At 42.2% G+C, this 18,281-nt stretch overlaps 1 protein-coding gene across 2 annotated transcripts in view; it reads right to left on the bottom strand.

Annotated features, from left to right (window-relative positions):
* The window catches only part of LOC136884553 (zinc finger protein ZFP2), a 92,259-nt gene that overhangs the window by 17,299 nt on the left and 56,679 nt on the right, over positions 1-18,281 (bottom strand). For both annotated transcript variants that reach the window (XM_067156808.2, XM_067156809.2), the window contains exon 4: positions 18,197-18,255. In XM_067156808.2, coding sequence (XP_067012909.2) covers positions 18,197-18,255 — 59 coding nt within the window. The remainder of the gene's footprint in view (positions 1-18,196; positions 18,256-18,281) is intronic.

The raw sequence follows: 18,281 nt of genomic DNA, 5'->3' as shown, positions 1-18,281 counted from the left end.
AGGAACAACATATCGGACGATTTTTACCTCAGTGACGCAATGATTAATTTAGAGTGGATGCAAGGAGGTTATAAATTAAGACATATATCAACAAGGCTCGCCGTGCATGGATTTCACCATAAACTGTGTGAATCCAAGCAATTTCATGACCCCTGCCATGACTGTAAGTGCAGAAGATGTGGTGAACTCTGTGAGAGATACCATGTACTAAGGTGCAAATTGAGAACAGAATCTCTGAGACACTTTTGTGAGTCAGTGTAATACTTGTATTCATGCACATTGTGCGCAATTAAATATTTATTTAATTCAGGTGAACTCATAATAGATCCCAGGGAATCACTGGAGAGGTGGAGAGAATATTTTGAACATCTTCTCAATGCAAAAGGAAATCACCCTCGTGGTGTTGCGAACAGCCAAGCTCATGGGGAAGAGGAGAATGATGTTGGTGAAGTTACGCTTGAGGAAGTGGAAAGGATGGTAAATAAACTCCATTGCCATAAAGCAGCAGGAACAGATGAAATTAGACCTGAAATGGTGAAGTATAGTGGGAAGGCAGGGATGAAATGGCTTCTTAGAGTAATAAATTTAGCATGGAGTGTTGGTAAGGTACCTTCAGATTCGACAAAAGCAGTAATTGCACCTATCTATAAGCAAGGGAACAGGAAGGATTGCAACAACTATCGAGGTATCTCACTGATTAGTATACCAGGCAAATTATTCACTGGCATCTTGGAAGGGAGGGTGCCATCAGTCGTTGAGAGGAAGTTGGATGAAAACCAGTGTGGTTTCAGACCACAGAGAGCCTGTCAGGATCAGATTTTCAGTATGCACCAGGTAATTGAAAAATGCTATGAGAGGAATAGGCAGTTGTGTTTATGTAATAAAATTCTTCCGGGCTGTTATGCCGTGGTCCACTCCTCTCGCTTCTCCCAGACGTTTCGACTACTGCTGCGGTAGTCATCTTCTGTGGCGTCGTGTAGATACGCTCTCCTGTATCCCGCTGGCGACTGCAAAAGTTGTTTGGGAAGCAGCTGTATTTATATGTAAGTGTGTGGCCTCCAATTGGTTCGCGCTGTGCAAACCGACATCTGATTGACTATCTGAAAGCACGACCTCCGATTGGGTCGCGCCAAGCAGCTTGACGTTTGGTTGGCTATCTAAGCACGCGACCTCTGATTGGTTCACGCCGGGCATGGATTCTGACTGGGTCGCTCCGAGAAGTTTGTCGTCTGATTGGATCTCGGAGTGCATGACCTCCGATTGGGTCGTGCCGAGCAATGGAACCTCTGGTTGGTTGACTGCAATGTCCCTGATCTTAGTAAACTTCGGCCGTACGTTATATAAAGGGGTGTACCAGGCCTTGCTGAGTTTCATTCCTTCCTCCTTTCTATTAAAGTTATCCGGATGTTTATGTATTTCAATTGCTTCCCTGTAGAGACGGGCGTGAAAGTGGGATGTTGTGGCCAGTATGTCAGTATGCTCGTAACAGATCTCATGATTTCCGTCAAGCAGTGCATGCTCCGCTACTGCTGATTTGTCGTATTGCCCCAAGCGACAAATCCTTTTGTGCTCCGTCAGGCGAGTATTGACACTTCTGCCAGTCGTGCCAATATAAACAGCTCCACAGCTGCACGGTATCCTATAGACCCCAGTAGATGTTAAAGGGTCACGTGGATCTTTGGCAGAACGTAACATGTTTCGTAGCTGTTGGGTGGGCTGAAAAATGGTTTATGTTTTGTAGGTCTAGAGAAAGCAAAAGACAGGGTACCGAGGGAAAAGATGTTCGCTATACTGGGGGACTATGGAATTAGAGGTAGATTATTAAAATCAATCAAAGGCATTTATGTTGACAATTGGGCTTCAGTGAGAATCGATGGTAGAATGAGTTATTGGTTCAGGGAACTTACAGGGGGTTAGACAAGGCTGCAATCTTTCACCTTTGCTGTTCGTAGTTTACGTGGATCATCTGCTGAAAGATATAAAATGGCGGGGAGGGATTCAGTTAGGTGGAAATGTAGTAAGCAGTCTGGCCTATGCTGACGACTTGGTCTTAATGGCAGATTGTGCCGAAAGCCTGCAGTCTAATATCTTGGTGCAATGAGTATGGTATGAATATTAGCCTTTCGAAGACTAAATTGATGTCAGTAGGTAAGAAATTCAACAGAATTGAGTGTGAGATTGGTGATACAAAGCTAGAACAGGTCGATAATTTCAAGTATTTAGGTTGTGTGTTCTCCCAGCATGGTAATATCGTAAGTCAGATTGAATCAAGGTGTCGTAAAGCTAATGTAATGAGCTCGCAGTTGCGATCAACAGTATTCTGTAAGAAGGAAGTCAGCTCCCAGACAAAACTATCTTTACATCGGTCTGTTTTCAGACCAACTTTGCTTTATGGGAGCAAAAGCTGGGTGGACTCAGGATATCTTATTCATAAGTTAGAAGTAACAGACATGAAAGTAGCAAGAATGATTGCTGGTAAAGACAGGTGGGAACAATGGCAGAAGGGTATTCAGAATGAGGAGATAAAGGCTAATTTAGGAATGAACTTGATGGATGAAGCTGTATGCATAAACCGGCTCTGGTGGTGGGGTCATGTGAGGCAAATAGAGGAGGATAGGTTACCTAGAAGAATAATGGACTCTGTTATGGAGGGTAAAAGAAGTAGAGGTAGACCAAGACGACGATGGTTAGACTCTGTTTCTAACGATTTAAAGATAAGAGGTATAGAACTAAATGAGGCCACAACACTAGTTGCAAATCGGTGATTGTGGCGACATTTAGTAAATTCACAGAGGCTTACAGACTGAACGGTGAAAGGCATAACAGTCTATAATGATAATGTATGTATGTCATAATTTTGTGACACCACACATAAATACATATTCTCTCTTGGCAATTACAAAAACATCCTATTTCCACCAATGCACATCAATCTTGGCGTAATGGAAAGTTTTGTCAAGGCATTCAACTAAGAAGTTTTCATGTAATAGTGGGGTCAAGCTAATAGAATGTATTTTTGATGGTCCTCAAATGGGCGATCTTATGAATGATGTTAAATTTGACGATAACATGGAGGATAAGTGAGGAATGTCTCATTTGCATTGTAGTGTGAAATTAAGAATTTTCTTGGCAACCATAGAAGCCCAGTGTGTTGTCAAGGGATTTTTGTAGAGCTACCAGGCTCTAGGTGTAGTTATGACCATAAAGATGCACTTTGTCGGTTTGAATTTAGACTCCTTCCCTGTGGGGGATTATTGTGAGGAGCAAGAAGCAAGGAGAGCACTTTGATGACATTCATGTGATGGAATGGAAGTACTAGGGTCATTGGGATGCAAACTAATTCTGGTGCCTCAGGGGAAATGTTCTAGATGCAAACGAAAATCACTGAAAAGGTGTTTGTGTCCCTTGATGAGTACAGCAGCCCCCTGGGTAAGCAGACTGGCACCCATAAAGCAGCAATGAAGATTAAGCTCCCAGTCCTTCCTTGTCCATGCTGGAGATGCCAACAAGGATGATTGGAAAGGTTTGGAACTACAGGTAAGTCATTTTTATTTATGATAGCATATTGCTTTTAGTGCCAAGAGTGTGCAAAGCAATATTTGGTTCTCCTGGAGCACATTCATAGGGACCTGCATATCTGGAGAGAATAATAATAATAATAATAAACCGAGACGAGCAACCGAAGAGAAGACACGGTGCCCCTTGGACAGAGGAGCGTAAGCAGGCCCACTCACAAAGAATGAGGGATATTTGGGCTCTAAAGAAGGCCAAGTTCAGTGTCAAATGCAACAAGACTTAACGTGGTCCTTGATGGCCCCAGCGAATTATATATATATATATAATAATAGTAAAGGCATGTGGCCTCCGGAGAGGCCTGGTGCAGGTCTTTTGATTTGACGCCCATAGGTGACCTGCACATCATGATGAGACTGAAATGATGATGAAGACGACATGTACACCCAGGCCCCGTGCCAGGAGAATTAACCAATTATGGTTAAAATTCCTGACCCTGCCGGGAATCGAATCTGGGACGCCTGTGAGCAAAGGCCAGCACATTAACTATTTAGCCATGAAGCCGAACAAGGAGAGCATGAAAACCAGTGCTCGCACATAGCGTACTCGTGTTAAAAAACACCAAGGGGTCTGTTCAAGGCTCACAATTCCCATCTGATGGAAGATTCACCATCAACAACACCATATGACCTAACTCAATATTGAACACTACAAAAACGTTTGGAGTTGAATCCAGTCCTTTACACACTACCCTGACAGGCAATATTCTGACGGCAACATTTTTTCCACCAATGGGATTCGAACCAGCTGTCCAGAGTCTCTGACCATACAGACATGCATGATACCTTAACAATCACAGCCACCAGATGGGCTATAACTAAGTCATACTTGGGTTACACATTATGGCCACCACCAGGCGGTGGTGAAACTCCTCCACCATGGGATTGGGAATCGAGCAAGTGACAAAGGCTTAGCAACATCTTGGACAGTAATTCTTTCTGGCTAGTGGTAAAGACCCATGTCTACAGATTTGGGCACATTAACAAATTTCACATGTGAAAACAAGCACTGCCCAGGTAAAACATTCTGAGACTACTGTAGCTTGGACTCCTGGTTGACTAAGCCTGTAAACAGAGTCTTTTGTATGGAGACACACAGTAATGAAAGTCGGCTAGTTGATATGTCACTTAAGATGCTAATTGCTGTCCCAGGGGTGAACTGTATCGCTAGTTATAAGTACTCTTATAGCCCTGTGTCAATTTTGGCAGGTCATGGCAATTAACTGAAGTGGTAAACATAATTTCCACCTGAGAAAGTAACAATGTAGGAAGAACTTCCAGTGTGCTGAATTATCATTTGAGAATTGTGTGATAAAAGATGACTGTCTAAGTTTATCATTTTCGTGTTAAGGACAATATAATTATTGTAGACAAATGAAGTAATCAAGTAAGATCTAATTTAAAATCAATCTATCCTTTCTTAATTTTTTGCCAATTGCTTTTAAATTTATACCAGCGTTCAACAAATTATTTATATATCCTCAAGACAGTGATTTATATTTACTGAAGTATACCAACAGATCATAAGAATTTTCAAGTGTTGTGTTACATCCTCATGACAGTGACTTATTTTAGTGGATAGTAGATCAGAACTATTTTCAAGTATTATGCTAACTATTTTTGTTATATGTATGGCCAATTAGTTTTTTAATTGTCTTAAGGCCTTATCGCTGATGGTGGCCAAAACTAGTACCATGATTAAAATAAATTGAAGTACTAGTTTTATATTGTATTGATGAGGTGGATTACCTCATTTGTCTACAATAAATAAAAGACAACTGGTTTAGTTCCACAGCAAAATTTTCTTGCAATACTGTTGGAAGGCACATGTCAGTGGCAAATGGTCAGTGCTGGTAAGTTCCCAGGATGTGGCAGACTTGTTGTACAGCTTCATAGCAACTCATGATAGTACATGCCATCTAGGACATTCACTTACCATTTACACATTGCTATAACACATGGAAGTTTGTTGCTAAAGCCACATAACAAATGCTTTCCTTACAGGCAGAAAAGGCTGCTTCTAACTCCTGGGGTCCATACAATTGATTGTCAGCCCTTTAAGTAGGAGACAGCTGATAATCTGTTGCCGAAGGAGGAAACCAACACTAGAAATTAATAAACAACATGCAAAATTTACATATTTTGGAACTGAAATTTATAGAATGTCCAATTTTTTTTTTTTTTTAAGACATTTAATGTAACGATAGCTTTCTGAAGCAATAGCAAAGACTTTAAAACTATAATGTATTAAATAAAAAAGGACATTTACAGTAACTCAGCACACATCCGGAGGTCTTAACAATATTTTTACCGGGCGAGTTGGCCGTGCGCGTAGAGGCGCGTGGCTGTGAGCTTGCATCCGGGAGATAGTAGGTTCGAATCCCACTATCGGCAGCCCTGAAGATGGTTTTCCGTGGTTTCCCATTTTCACACCAGGCAAATGCTGGGGCTGTACCTTAATTAAGGCCACGGCCGCTTCCTTCCAACTCCTAGGCCTTTCCTATCCCATCGTCGCTATAAGACCTATCTGTGTCGGTGCGACATAAAGCCCCTAGCAAAAGAAAAACAATATTTTTATAGGAAGGACAGGTCGGACATCAGCTCAGTGATATTCAAAACATTTCAATGTCATACAATATAATATATACTGCGTATTTCACAAGAACATCAGCACACATACTGTGTGTGACCTGAATTTTACAAACAAAAAAGATAATATCAAACGGAGAAGTCATTTCTCCTTTAGCAGGTTAGCAAACTTGATTTGCTAACACGGCGGGACCACACAGTTTGGTCTGCCACTGCTAAGCAGAGTCCTGGAGGGGCATGCCATTCCAGCTGATGAGTCCAAATGGCACGTCTGGACGAAACTCTGCATAATGCACACGGCCTAACCACCCAAAAGCTGGTTCTATTCCTGTGATTTTAAGATCTGCGGCTGTGAAAGCCTTTTTTGATATTGTATCTCCAATTGGGGAGCATTTTTTAAACGGAGAAGTCATTTCTCCTTTAGCAGGTTAGCAAACTTGATTTGCTAACACGGCGGGACCACACAGTTTGGTCTGCCACTGCTAAGCAGAGTCCTGGAGGGGCGTGCCATTCCAGCTGATGAGTCCAAATGGCACGTCTGGACGAAACTCTGCATAATGCACACGGCCTAACCACCCAAAAGCTGGTTCTATTCCTGTGATTTTAAGATCTGCGGCTGTGAAAGCCTTTTTTGATATTGTATCTCCAATGGGGGAGCATTTTTTAAACGGAGAAGTCATTTCTCCTTTAGCAGGTTAGCAAACTTGATTTGCTAACACGGCGGGACCACACAGTTTGGTCTGCCACTGCTAAGCAGAGTCCTGGAGGGGCGTGCCATTCCAGCTGATGAGTCCAAATGGCACGTCTGGACGAAACTCTGCATAATGCACACGGCCTAACCACCCAAAAGCTGGTTCTATTCCTGTGATTTTAAGATCTGCGGCTGTGAAAGCCTTTTTTGATATTGTATCTCCAATGGGGGAGCATTTTTTAAACGGAGAAGTCATTTCTCCTTTAGCAGGTTAGCAAACTTGATTTGCTAACACGGCGGGACCACACAGTTTGGTCTGCCACTGCTAAGCAGAGTCCTGGAGGGGCGTGCCATTCCAGCTGATGAGTCCAAATGGCACGTCTGGACGAAACTCTGCATAATGCACACGGCCTAACCACCCAAAAGCTGGTTCTATTCCTGTGATTTAAAAAAAAAAAAAGATAATGTTACAACTTCGAAAATAATAAACTATTCGTACGCACAAAAAAAATCTGTTATGATGTCGCTGAGTGTATTGCAGGGGATACCTAACCCTTTCAAAATATTCCAGGTGTATTTTGTAATACCTCCCCTGCTACCAGAAAGGAATCCTTTAAATGATCAATGCTCAAGTCGGATGTTGTAATATTCGCTAGAATATGGGAGGGATGGTTCATAAATATCTTTTTTTTTTTTATCTGTCAACCTCAATCACCTGCTTTTTCAAAATGAATAGCGGGATCCAACACTAAAGAAGAGTGCTTTCTTTGATGAATGGCAATGATGTTGGCTCTTCTATTTGACCCCATAGTAGACACACAGTGAACACATCTGTAGCAATAATAATCATAACTTTAATGGAATCAAGAAAGACATGGAATTAATTTCCAAGGAGTAATTACAGATTAGAATGAAACATGTGGGAAAACAGGGAAATATTTCTCGCTCCAAAAGTGACACTGACTAAATGAATCCATCCTATTTAAATCTCTGATACGATATTTGTGTCAAGTGGCACCTTACCATACTAGAGCAACTGACATGTCCGACTTGGCCTACCAACTAGTTACCCCAATTTACAATTATTTGTAGGAGGAAACTTTCTTTCTTCACAGACAAAATGAACCTGGTCACCCAAGAGATATTTCATGTAGATCGTTGGACACTTTAGAACGTAAATGGATATTAAACATGATGGAATTTAATTCCAGACACCAGTGTAAAAAGTGCTCTTATCCTTTTACCAAACAGTGAATCATCAGCACTCTTTTTAAGTATAGCTTTGTTATGTATAACAACTATGGAATATGTTTTCAGAATGTACTGGGGTTGACAGGAATTTGGTACATGATTTGACAATATTTCTGAAAGAAAAATTGAGGATAACTATGTCAGAAAAGTGACTCACAAAGTGCTAAATGGAGATACATGTACCATGTCTATTTTTTTCAGGATACAGCTTTCTCTGTCACATTTTATTAGTTCACAAAAGTCACTGCAGCTGCAGTCACTGTTACTTTTAACTTTCCATCACAACGTTCTTTTTCCACAAGTTTTTCATAAGTGAGAAGACTCCTTCTACACAGGCAAACATAATTCAGAGGAGATATGGAGTCTTTGAGGAAACTGACAATTATCATCCATTTCTGTGACAATTCCATGAGCTTCAATTCATCCAATTTGTCAGATTTTTAATTAAGAATCTCATTTACTGAAGATATGTTATCGAACAAGTCTACATTACTTTTCAAAATAGAATTAACTTATGAACTGATGTTACTTGCTAAAGTTTCAACCTCTGACCATAATAAACTGTTGTTAGACAACTAAACTAGCTAGAATCAGACAAACTGTTTCCCATTCAAGTTACACATTTTACATTACAAATGGCTACAAAATACATACTCAAAATAGAAGTAGAGTTTCACAAGGAAAATTTAGGATAGGTGGCAAATATTTTTAGGAGCACCCTGACCCCCAGACATGACGCAAAATCCTGTAACATTGCAGGAGAAACAAGGATGTATGGTAACCCTAGGCAACCACAGAGCTGGTGACATGGTGGTATCTGTCTGAGATATTATGTGGAATGTGGAGTTACTGTATTTGCTGCTTCGAGCTGAGAGTCAGATTTCTGAATTTTTGCCTCTTGCGAAATGTACAAGAAGGAAAGCAAATCCGGCCTGGTATCAACTAGAAATCTAAGGGAGGAATTCCTGTTGGTAATGAAGTGGCAGCTTCCACTATTTGGACAACCATTTACCTCCATTACTGGTTGATGTTCAACACATAACTGTGTGGTGAATTGCTCTTTAAGCTGATGTTGATCACCCAGATGCAGATCTACAACTGAATGGCTCAGAGAATATACACATTCTTACAGCATAGGTTGAAGTGCTGCAACCAGCTGTGTAATTTCATCAGGCTATTAAGCCAGATGACACAGCACGGTCAGTACAGGTGCAAATTGACTGAAGTCATACTGTTACTGTGCCTGCGAGAGACTGCAACTGGGCTGCTGTCACATTTTAATAAACATTGAATATGATGTTCAGGGCACAAGTCAGAATAAGCATTCTCCATGGGAGGGTTAACTTTCACCACATACCTGGTGTCCAACATATATGGTGGAATCAGATATACTTAACACTAATTCAGTAGTGATTGTACTGACTTGATGTAAGTTTCTTCCAGTGTGAAACATGTTTTGTTTTTAATCCATATAAAATATGATCACTCACTCTAAAATTCATTTCTGATCATGGTGGCTTGACCAATGTGGAAACACACAAGGTGTGAACCCCCATTAGGAAAAACACACTGAATTTAATATTACAGCTACTATATGGTTTTACACTTCACTATTTTGTACGTCTGGGTATGGACCACATTTCACTTTTGAAGGTGGTGACGTGTAACTAGTGTCTTGATCCACCATTTGGTAGCAACACACGCACAGGGGTCAAGAAATGCACTCGTCATAGCCATTTCATAACAACACTGTCAGCGCAGGAACAGAAAAAAATGGAAAGCAACTGTCAGGGACAGAGCTATACAACTTGGTTCCATGGAAAGAACGTGTGACCAATGCTTGGTGGCAGTCTGTGGAGATCATGCATCATCACGGAAAATAGTTTACAACTGGGTGGAAGGTTGGAAAACAGGGCACACATCGGTGACAAGGGAACCAGTTCTGGAAGGAATGGAACAGTGTCAACTACCAGCCAACATTGCCCGGGTCAAACAGGCCATCCAAGGGAACAAATGCAACACATTTGCGGAAATGGAGGCAGCCACGGGAATTACCTGAAACACCCTGCAGTGGATTGTGCATGGCCATTTACAGTTGGGGAAGGTGTGATCCACGTGGGTGCCTAGACTCTTGTCTGCAGATGAAAAGCAGAGGTCTGCGGACGTGCAGAGAACTTTTGTAACGCCATGATCAAGATCCAGCCGACTTCATGGCTAGGCTTGTGACTGGTGATGGGACATTACCATGAGCCCTGTTTTCCAACCTTGCGCCCAGTTCCACACTGTTTTCCGTGACGGCGTATGTTCTCCACAGACTGCCACCAAGCGCCGATGAATTTCTGCAGTGGTTGCAAAGGTTGCAGGGGGTTGGCAGATATTTAGCTTCTATTATGTAAATAACTTTAACGCCCTCTTTTCACTGAAGATGGCTCAAACGAGTCGAAACCTGTTTGACTATTATTACTCCATCTAATGATAGAGTTATATTATGTATTGAAATTAAATTTTCCTTTGTAAATTGACCACCTTCAAAAGTGAAATTTGAAACATACCCGGACATACAAAAAGTAAAGGGTAAAACAATATAGTATGCCCCTCGTAGAATACATATAGAGTTTATATGGATGTTTATCTTTCCACTCTTGCATGGAGAGCCTTTTGCAGGATTATAAGTCTTCTACATTCATGTAACCTTAAAACTTTTCAGTCTGTCATAAACACTAATTACACTGACTGACAGAGCAAATGCAACACCAAGAAGGAGTGGTCAGAACTTTATGCCAATTGCAGGGTAGACTGACGTCACAGAGGTATGCTCATGATGTGAAATGCGCCGCTGTGCTGCGCACGTAGCGAACGATAAATGGGACACGGCCTTGGCGAATGGCCCACTTCGTACCGTGATTTCTCAGCCGACAGTCATTGTAGAACGTGTTGTCGTGTGCCACAGGACACGTGTATAGCTAAGAATGCCAGGCCGCCGTCAACGGAGGCATTTCCAGCAGACAGACGACTTTACTAGGGGTATGGTGATCGGGCTGAGAAGGGCAGGTTGGTCGCTTCGTCAAATCGCAGCCGATACCCACAGGGATGTGTCCACGGTGCAGCGCCTGTGGCGAAGATGGTTGGCGCAGGGACATGTGGCACGTGCGAAGGGTCCAGGCGCAGCCCGAGTGACGTCAGCACGCGAGGATCGGCGCATCCGCCGCCAAGCGGTGGCAGCCCCGCACGCCACGTCAACCGCCATTCTTCAGCATGTGCAAGACACCCTGGCTGTTCCAATATCGACCAGAACAATTTCCCGTCGTTTGGTTGAAGGAGGCCTGCACTCCCGGCGTCCGCTCAGAAGACTACCATTGACTCCACAGCATAGACGTGCACGCCTGGCATGGTGCCGGGCTAGAGCGACTTGGATGAGGGAATGGCGGAACGTCGTGTTCTCCGATGAGTCACGCTTCTGTTCTGTCAGTGATAGTCACTGCAGACGAGTGTGGCGTCAGCGTGGAGAAAGGTCAAATCCGGCAGTAACTGTGGAGCGCCCTACCGCTAGACAACGCGGCATCATGGTTTGGGGCGCTATTGCGTATGATTCCACGTCACCTCTAGTGCGTATTCAAGGCACGTTAAATGCCCACCGCTACGTGCAGCATGTGCTGCGGCCGGTGGCACTCCCGTACCTTCAGGGGCTGCCCAATGCTCTGTTTCAGCAGGATAATGCCCGCCCACACACTGCTCGCATCTCCCAACAGGCTCTACGAGGTGTACAGATGCTTCCGTGGCCAGCGTACTCTCCGGATCTCTCACCAATCGAACACGTGTGGGATCTCATTGGACGCCGTTTGCAAACTCTGCCCCAGCCTCATACGGACGACCAACTGTGGCAAATGGTTGACAGAGAATGGAGAACCATCCCTCAGGACACCATCCACACTCTTATTGACTCTGTACCTCGACGTGTTTCTGCGTGCATCGCCGCTCGCGGTGGTCCTACATCCTACTGAGTCGATTCCGTGCGCACTGTGTAACCTGCATATCGGTTTGAAATAAACATCAATTATTCGTCCGTGCCGTCTCTGTTTTTTCCCCAACTTTCATCCCTTTCGAACCACTCCTTCTTGGTGTTGCATTTGCTCTGTCAGTCAGTGTATAACACTATAACATCCCTGTAAAAAAAAAAGACAAAAAATGATGTGTTTTGTGCTACAAGAACATGAAATCACTTTATACCACTTGTCTCACATTGAGAGTTGGTAATAACATGATGATGTGGCCCGGTGCAGCCCTTATGAGGATCCTCTTTAATGAGGGTGGGTGGCACGTGGTGTGCGGTGTGTTGGGAAGAGTCCTCGAGCCAAGGGAATGAACCATCCAGGCAGGGAGACGTCAGACATCTAGGTCATCGGCCCATAATGGTTCGAAATGCAACAAAATGAAATAATAATTAAAATGTAAAGTGTCCCCACTGACTGGATTTGAAAAGGTGATGATGAAGAAAGCAATTAGGAATTTATTCACGATTTTCTTATAAAATGATTATAAAATAAATTAAAATATATTTAAATGGTATAAAGCACTGACTCTGAAATAAAATCATATATTTCATCCCAATTAAAAAGTTCTAAAAACACATTAAAATACATAGGCAGACTAAAAAAGAATAAATACAATGAAAAAGCAGTTACTTACTTACTCCTTGATGCTACGGTCCTTGTAGAACCTCACTTTCTGCAACAATCTTCTTCCAAAGCTCTCTGTCGATTGCCTTGATCCTTCATCTCCGGACTCCCATGGTACATAGATCAGCCTCCACCTCTTCTATCCATCGCTTTCTTGGTCTTCCTCTACATCATCTTCCAACTGGATGCCCCTCCAGTACTTTCTTGGGTTCTCTTTTAGTCTCCATTCGATGGACATGTCCTAATCAACGCACTCTAGCAGTCTTCATAAAAGATACTATATCCTGTTCTTGGTACAGGTCTCTAAGCTCCTGCTTTGATCTAATACACTATCCCAGCTCAGTTTTAACTGGCCCAAAAATCTTCCTCAATACCTTTCTTTCCCATGTCATTAACTTATTTCCTTCTGTTTTATTTAATACCCAGGTCTCAACTCCATATGTAACCACTAACCTAATGACAGTCTTATAAATGATCAACTTAGCTTTCCTGGATATTTGTTTGTTTCTTAATGTTGGAATTAAGGCAGCATAGCATCAATTTCCTGCAGCCAGTCTAGAGTTTATTTCTTTTTTATTTCATTTTGTGAAATAATCAGAGAGCCTAGATATCTAAATTCCTGTACCCCTTCAAAAGACTTTTCTACACACCTAGGTGCATCTGCAGGTTGACTAGATCTGGAACTAACTAGGAACTTAGTTTTACTGATATTCACTACCAGTCCAAATTGCTGTGCTCCCCTCTCTAATTCCTCATAGGTTTCGAGAAGTGCATTCTTTGTACGAGAAATTATGGCCACATCATCTGCATATGCCAATATTTGAATTAGCCAATGATATATGTTCCTTTCACGATTTGCAGTGATGGTACGCACAGCTGTTTCTAAAGCAATCTTGAAGAGGACAGCAGACATTGGATCTCCTTGCCTCAAACCCACTTTTACATCAAAGCTTCACAATACTTTTCCTTGTAAACATACCTTAGATTTACTTCTGCTCAGAGCTGGTTTTACCAACCTAATTCAGTTTCCCAGGATAACCAAGGGCTTTCATTTCAATGAGTAGATTTCCTCTTCGCAATGAATCGTATTCTGTTATACGGCGTTGAGGCATGGACACTGAGACCATGTGCAAGAGATTGCAAGCAATTGAAATGTGGACGTACCAAAGGATGCTGAAGATACCTTGGACAGCTAAAATGACCAATATAGACGTTTTGCACCGTATGAACAAAGAACCAGAAATTCTCACTACCATCGAGAGAAGGAAACTAGAATACTTTGGTCATATGATGCGGAACTCTAAATACCACCTTCTGCAAGTAATACTCCAAGGGAAAATTAATGTAAAATGTGGTCCGGGGAGAAGTAGGACATCATGGCTCGGCAACTTGAGCCAGTGGTTTGGGGTGACAAAGCTTACTCTGTTCAGAACAGCTATGAACAAACAACAGATCATGCTACTGATCGCCAACGTTCTGCGAGGACATGGCACATGAAGAAGAAGAAGAACGAATCGTACTCTTGTCTAAAATCAACATACAGTTGATACAGTGGTATGTTATATTCATAGCACCTCTCCAGAACGATCCTCATTATAAAGGTATGATCTATTGTTGAATGGTGTATACAAAATCCACACTGATGTTCTCCAAGATCCTGCTCTGCTTTGTGTGTTAGATGCTTAGATATGGTAAAGATCTTGTACCCTATGCACAGCAGAGATATCCCTCTATAATTTTCACATTTCAATTTATTTCCTTCCTTAAGAATTGGGTAAACTAAAGCTGTTTTCCTTTCTTCTGGTAATTTCTCTGTTTGCCAGATATCCAATATCAACTTATACAATGTTTTTATCAATACTGTTCCACCATATTTTAGCAATTCAGCTGTTACTCCATCTTCTCCTGGTGACTTATTATTCTTCATCGATAAGAGGACATCTTTTACTTCTTCCAAAGTGGGTAGTTCACTATTGCATTCCTCAGACTCAACATCATCAGATTCACTATTTGGCAATTCTAATTCATATTCTTCATTTCATATTTTAAATGGATTCAAAACCTCCTCAAAATAATCTGCCCATCTAGCTAATATTTCCTGGGTATTTCCAAGTAGTAGTTGTATGCAGCTTACGCTTGGTTGAAATCCACTTTTCCTCTGCTTTACATTTCTATAAAACTTTCTACTCTTATCCTCCATAATCTTGTTGCATCTCTTTTATCAAACCTTTCTCCATTACTCTTTTCTTTTTTCTACAAAGATTCTTACCTTCCCTTCTGCATTCCACATATGTTTGGTGAGCAGTTCTTGTTGCCCTTTGCATATATATCATCCTTGCTTAATTTCTTTTCTCCAAGGCTAGCTTTACTTCCTCATCATGCCAATCCTACTTTGGATGTTTCTTTCATTCTCCGAGTACCTCCTGGGCTGCATTCGTGATGGCTTCTTTAATCACCTGCCATGATTCATCCACTGTTACTGCATTTTTACGTTTTTTCAAACCTTCTTCAGCCTGTCTTTCATACTCCTTCCTCCTTGCATCATCATTAAGTAGTTTTTAGTTAAATCCCCTCCTCCTTTCTCCGACGCTTACGGCAAGCTTCTGTTTCAATTTAGCTTTCACCAAATAGTGGTCTGAATCTATAACCGCACCTCTATAAGTACGCACATCCTGTACATTTGACGCATGTCTTTTATCAATCAGTACATGGTCGATTTGATTCTTGGTGTTCCCATCTGGTGCCTCCCAAGTTTTTTTTTTTATGAATTCTCTTATGCTCAAATGTAGTGTTACTGATTACCTATCCTTTGCTATAGCGAAGTCAATAAGTCGTAACCCACTATTGTTACTTTCCAAATGTAAACTCTGTGCTCCAATTGTGGGTCTAAATTCTTCCGCTTGTCTCACTTTTGCATTGAAGTCCTCAATTATTATTTTAATGTCATGTCGAGGTGCCTCTTTGTACTATTTCTCAACCTCTTCATAAAACTTATCCTTCAGTTCGTCTTCCTTTTCTACCGTAGGTGCATGGCCCCTTGTAAGGCATTAATGTATGCTTCACTTGTTCTCGCTATTCCACTACTGACTAATGTAAATCGACCAACAAGCTTTTTGCTGTCAACCCTATGCCCAACCCCCAACCTGGAGGACCAGGGTATCCCTTTCAGTCTGGATCATCACCTTCGACCTGTCCGGCATGGGAGGCCCTACCGGTAGCTAAGCTGCCACCGGCATAGCTCTAAGGATTTTTTGACCACACAAGCCCCACGACCATGACAAAGTAAAGATATCATTGATGGGGAAAAGCAGTTAACAGTAAAATAAAAATAAAAACCAAATAGAAAATTGAGTTTTAAACATGATAAATCAGACCACAAGGTCTGCTGATTGCTCATCTCTCGTAGGAGGAGGCAGATGGTACAAGGAAGGTTCAGACTAAGGTGGCGAATGGCCAGGTCCACACACTCACCACGGTGAGATGACCGTTGCAAGTACACACCGGGGTGGGCTTCTGTCTTCAGTAAGTAGGAGTGCATTACAATACCACGGCTGATTCAAAGGTGACATAATACCACTGCTTCTCTCCGAGAAACTCGAAGGGAAGTCTTTCACACCTTCGTAGTTCCTTTGATCATTCTCATCTTATTTTTTACGGGATAGAGGTGTCAATCCTATGCCCAACCCCCAACCTGTTGGACTAGGGTATCCCTTTTAGTCTGGATCATCACCTTCGACCTGTCCGGCATGGGAGTTCCTTAGCCCATTTGACTTTTAACCAACACACTCCCTCTCCCAATTGGACATCACCAAATGTCTTTGCTGAGAATGAACATCACTGGCTGGAACCTTGTAACGCAACAGGGGCAACGTGACCGCCTGCTCAGCAGCCTTATAAGCTAAATCGTTCTGTGCTACACCCACGTGTTTGGGAGCCACAGAAATGTGATTCTAGTGTTAGCGCTCCAACACCCAGCCAGCAGGCTCTGCATCCGCTGCACCTGAGGGTGCCTCGAGAACATGCTTCAACAGATTGTAACGAGCTCAAGGAGTCAGTGCACAGCAGAAAGCGCCAACGTTCACTGGACGGCACATACCACAGAGCTTCAATGATACGTAAAGCTCTGCGGTGAACACACTACAGGTTTCCAGAAGAGGAAAAAGAAATCTCTTTTTATCAACAATGAACGCACAGCCTACTTTTGCTTCTACCTTCGAACCACCTGTGTAAATAACTACTGAAACTAGATACCAGCTAACAATGGACAGAAAGAGTTTTCAATAAATGGAGGGGTCTGTGTTCCCTTTTGAGCTGCTGTGCAGATCCAAGATGATTTCAGGTCGTTGTATTAACCATGGAGGTTGTCTAACAACATCAAACAATCTGTAACTGCTATCAAAGCGTATACTAACCAGCTATATTGCTCGAGGATAAGCAGCGTACAGCCAATGGTTTCCAATGTGGAATATGCAAGGGTAGCTTGGGTGAAGTGGCATCAGTTGCAAATCTTCAGCAAAGGACAATAGCGTTTGTTGGCACCTCAGTTGTACAGGCAGTATGCCATATTCGGCGAGCAGACCAGCAACTTAGCTTGTACGGAAAGCTCCCGTTGCCAACCTAACTCCGCTGTGGTGGATGCTGTTCAGTTTCAGAAGGATGCTTTGCCTGATGATCTATATGGTGAACTGCTGTAGTCAAACCTGGATAAAATAAATGTGCCCTATGAAATCGTAGGAGCACTGTATGGTCTGCCCCCTAGACCTTCATAGTGCCACTAAGGAACTTAAAAATATTCAGTTCCTTAGCTCATTTCACTTTTAACTGACACACGTGAGGCCTCCATGATAATTTACTTCAGAAAAGGCGCCCAAGAAATCGGCATGTGTCAACTACAGGAAGAGCGACCCTCACCAAATAAAGCTCAGGATTTATTCTGATAGAAGTAATGAATAGATGTCTTTGCAGTTAAAAATCAAAAGCCATCTTGTAAGGTCGACAGTTCCACTCTCGTAATAGCCTGCTGTAATTGTTGCTCTGTGACTGCCATATTTTGTACTGGTTCTCCTGCATGTTGCAGTATATCCACAGTACTAGTTCTACGGTATGTTATACATCCACAGTACTAGTTCTGCTTGTTGTAAACGGCATCCAAAAACACGTGCTCCCTGTTTCTTTTACTGATACATCCAATCTGTGAAGGGAGATGTCATGCATTCATTTTCTGGTTAGTATGAGAAAGGTTTTTGCTCAATTTCACTTCTTCTTAAAGCAATGATCACTACCACAATGAAACACCAAGTTGATGGTAAAAAGGTGGCCATAATCAACCATAAATCGTGACACATATGGAAAGGTACTGGTATTGTTGCATGAAGGTCTGAACACATATCGAGAAATCAGAAATGTCTGCTACTTACTCATTTAGTGGACCACCGGCATCTGCACAGTGTTCATTGTCAGCTTCGGTCTTCACATCCTGAGGAATATGAAAATACCAGTTTG

The sequence above is a fragment of the Anabrus simplex genome, chromosome 12 (assembly GCF_040414725.1).
Source record: "Anabrus simplex isolate iqAnaSimp1 chromosome 12, ASM4041472v1, whole genome shotgun sequence".
Classification (NCBI taxonomy): Eukaryota; Metazoa; Arthropoda; class Insecta; order Orthoptera; family Tettigoniidae; genus Anabrus; species Anabrus simplex.
Note: the sequence above shows the minus strand (reverse complement) of the source record. Positions and strands in the feature narration are given on the sequence as shown.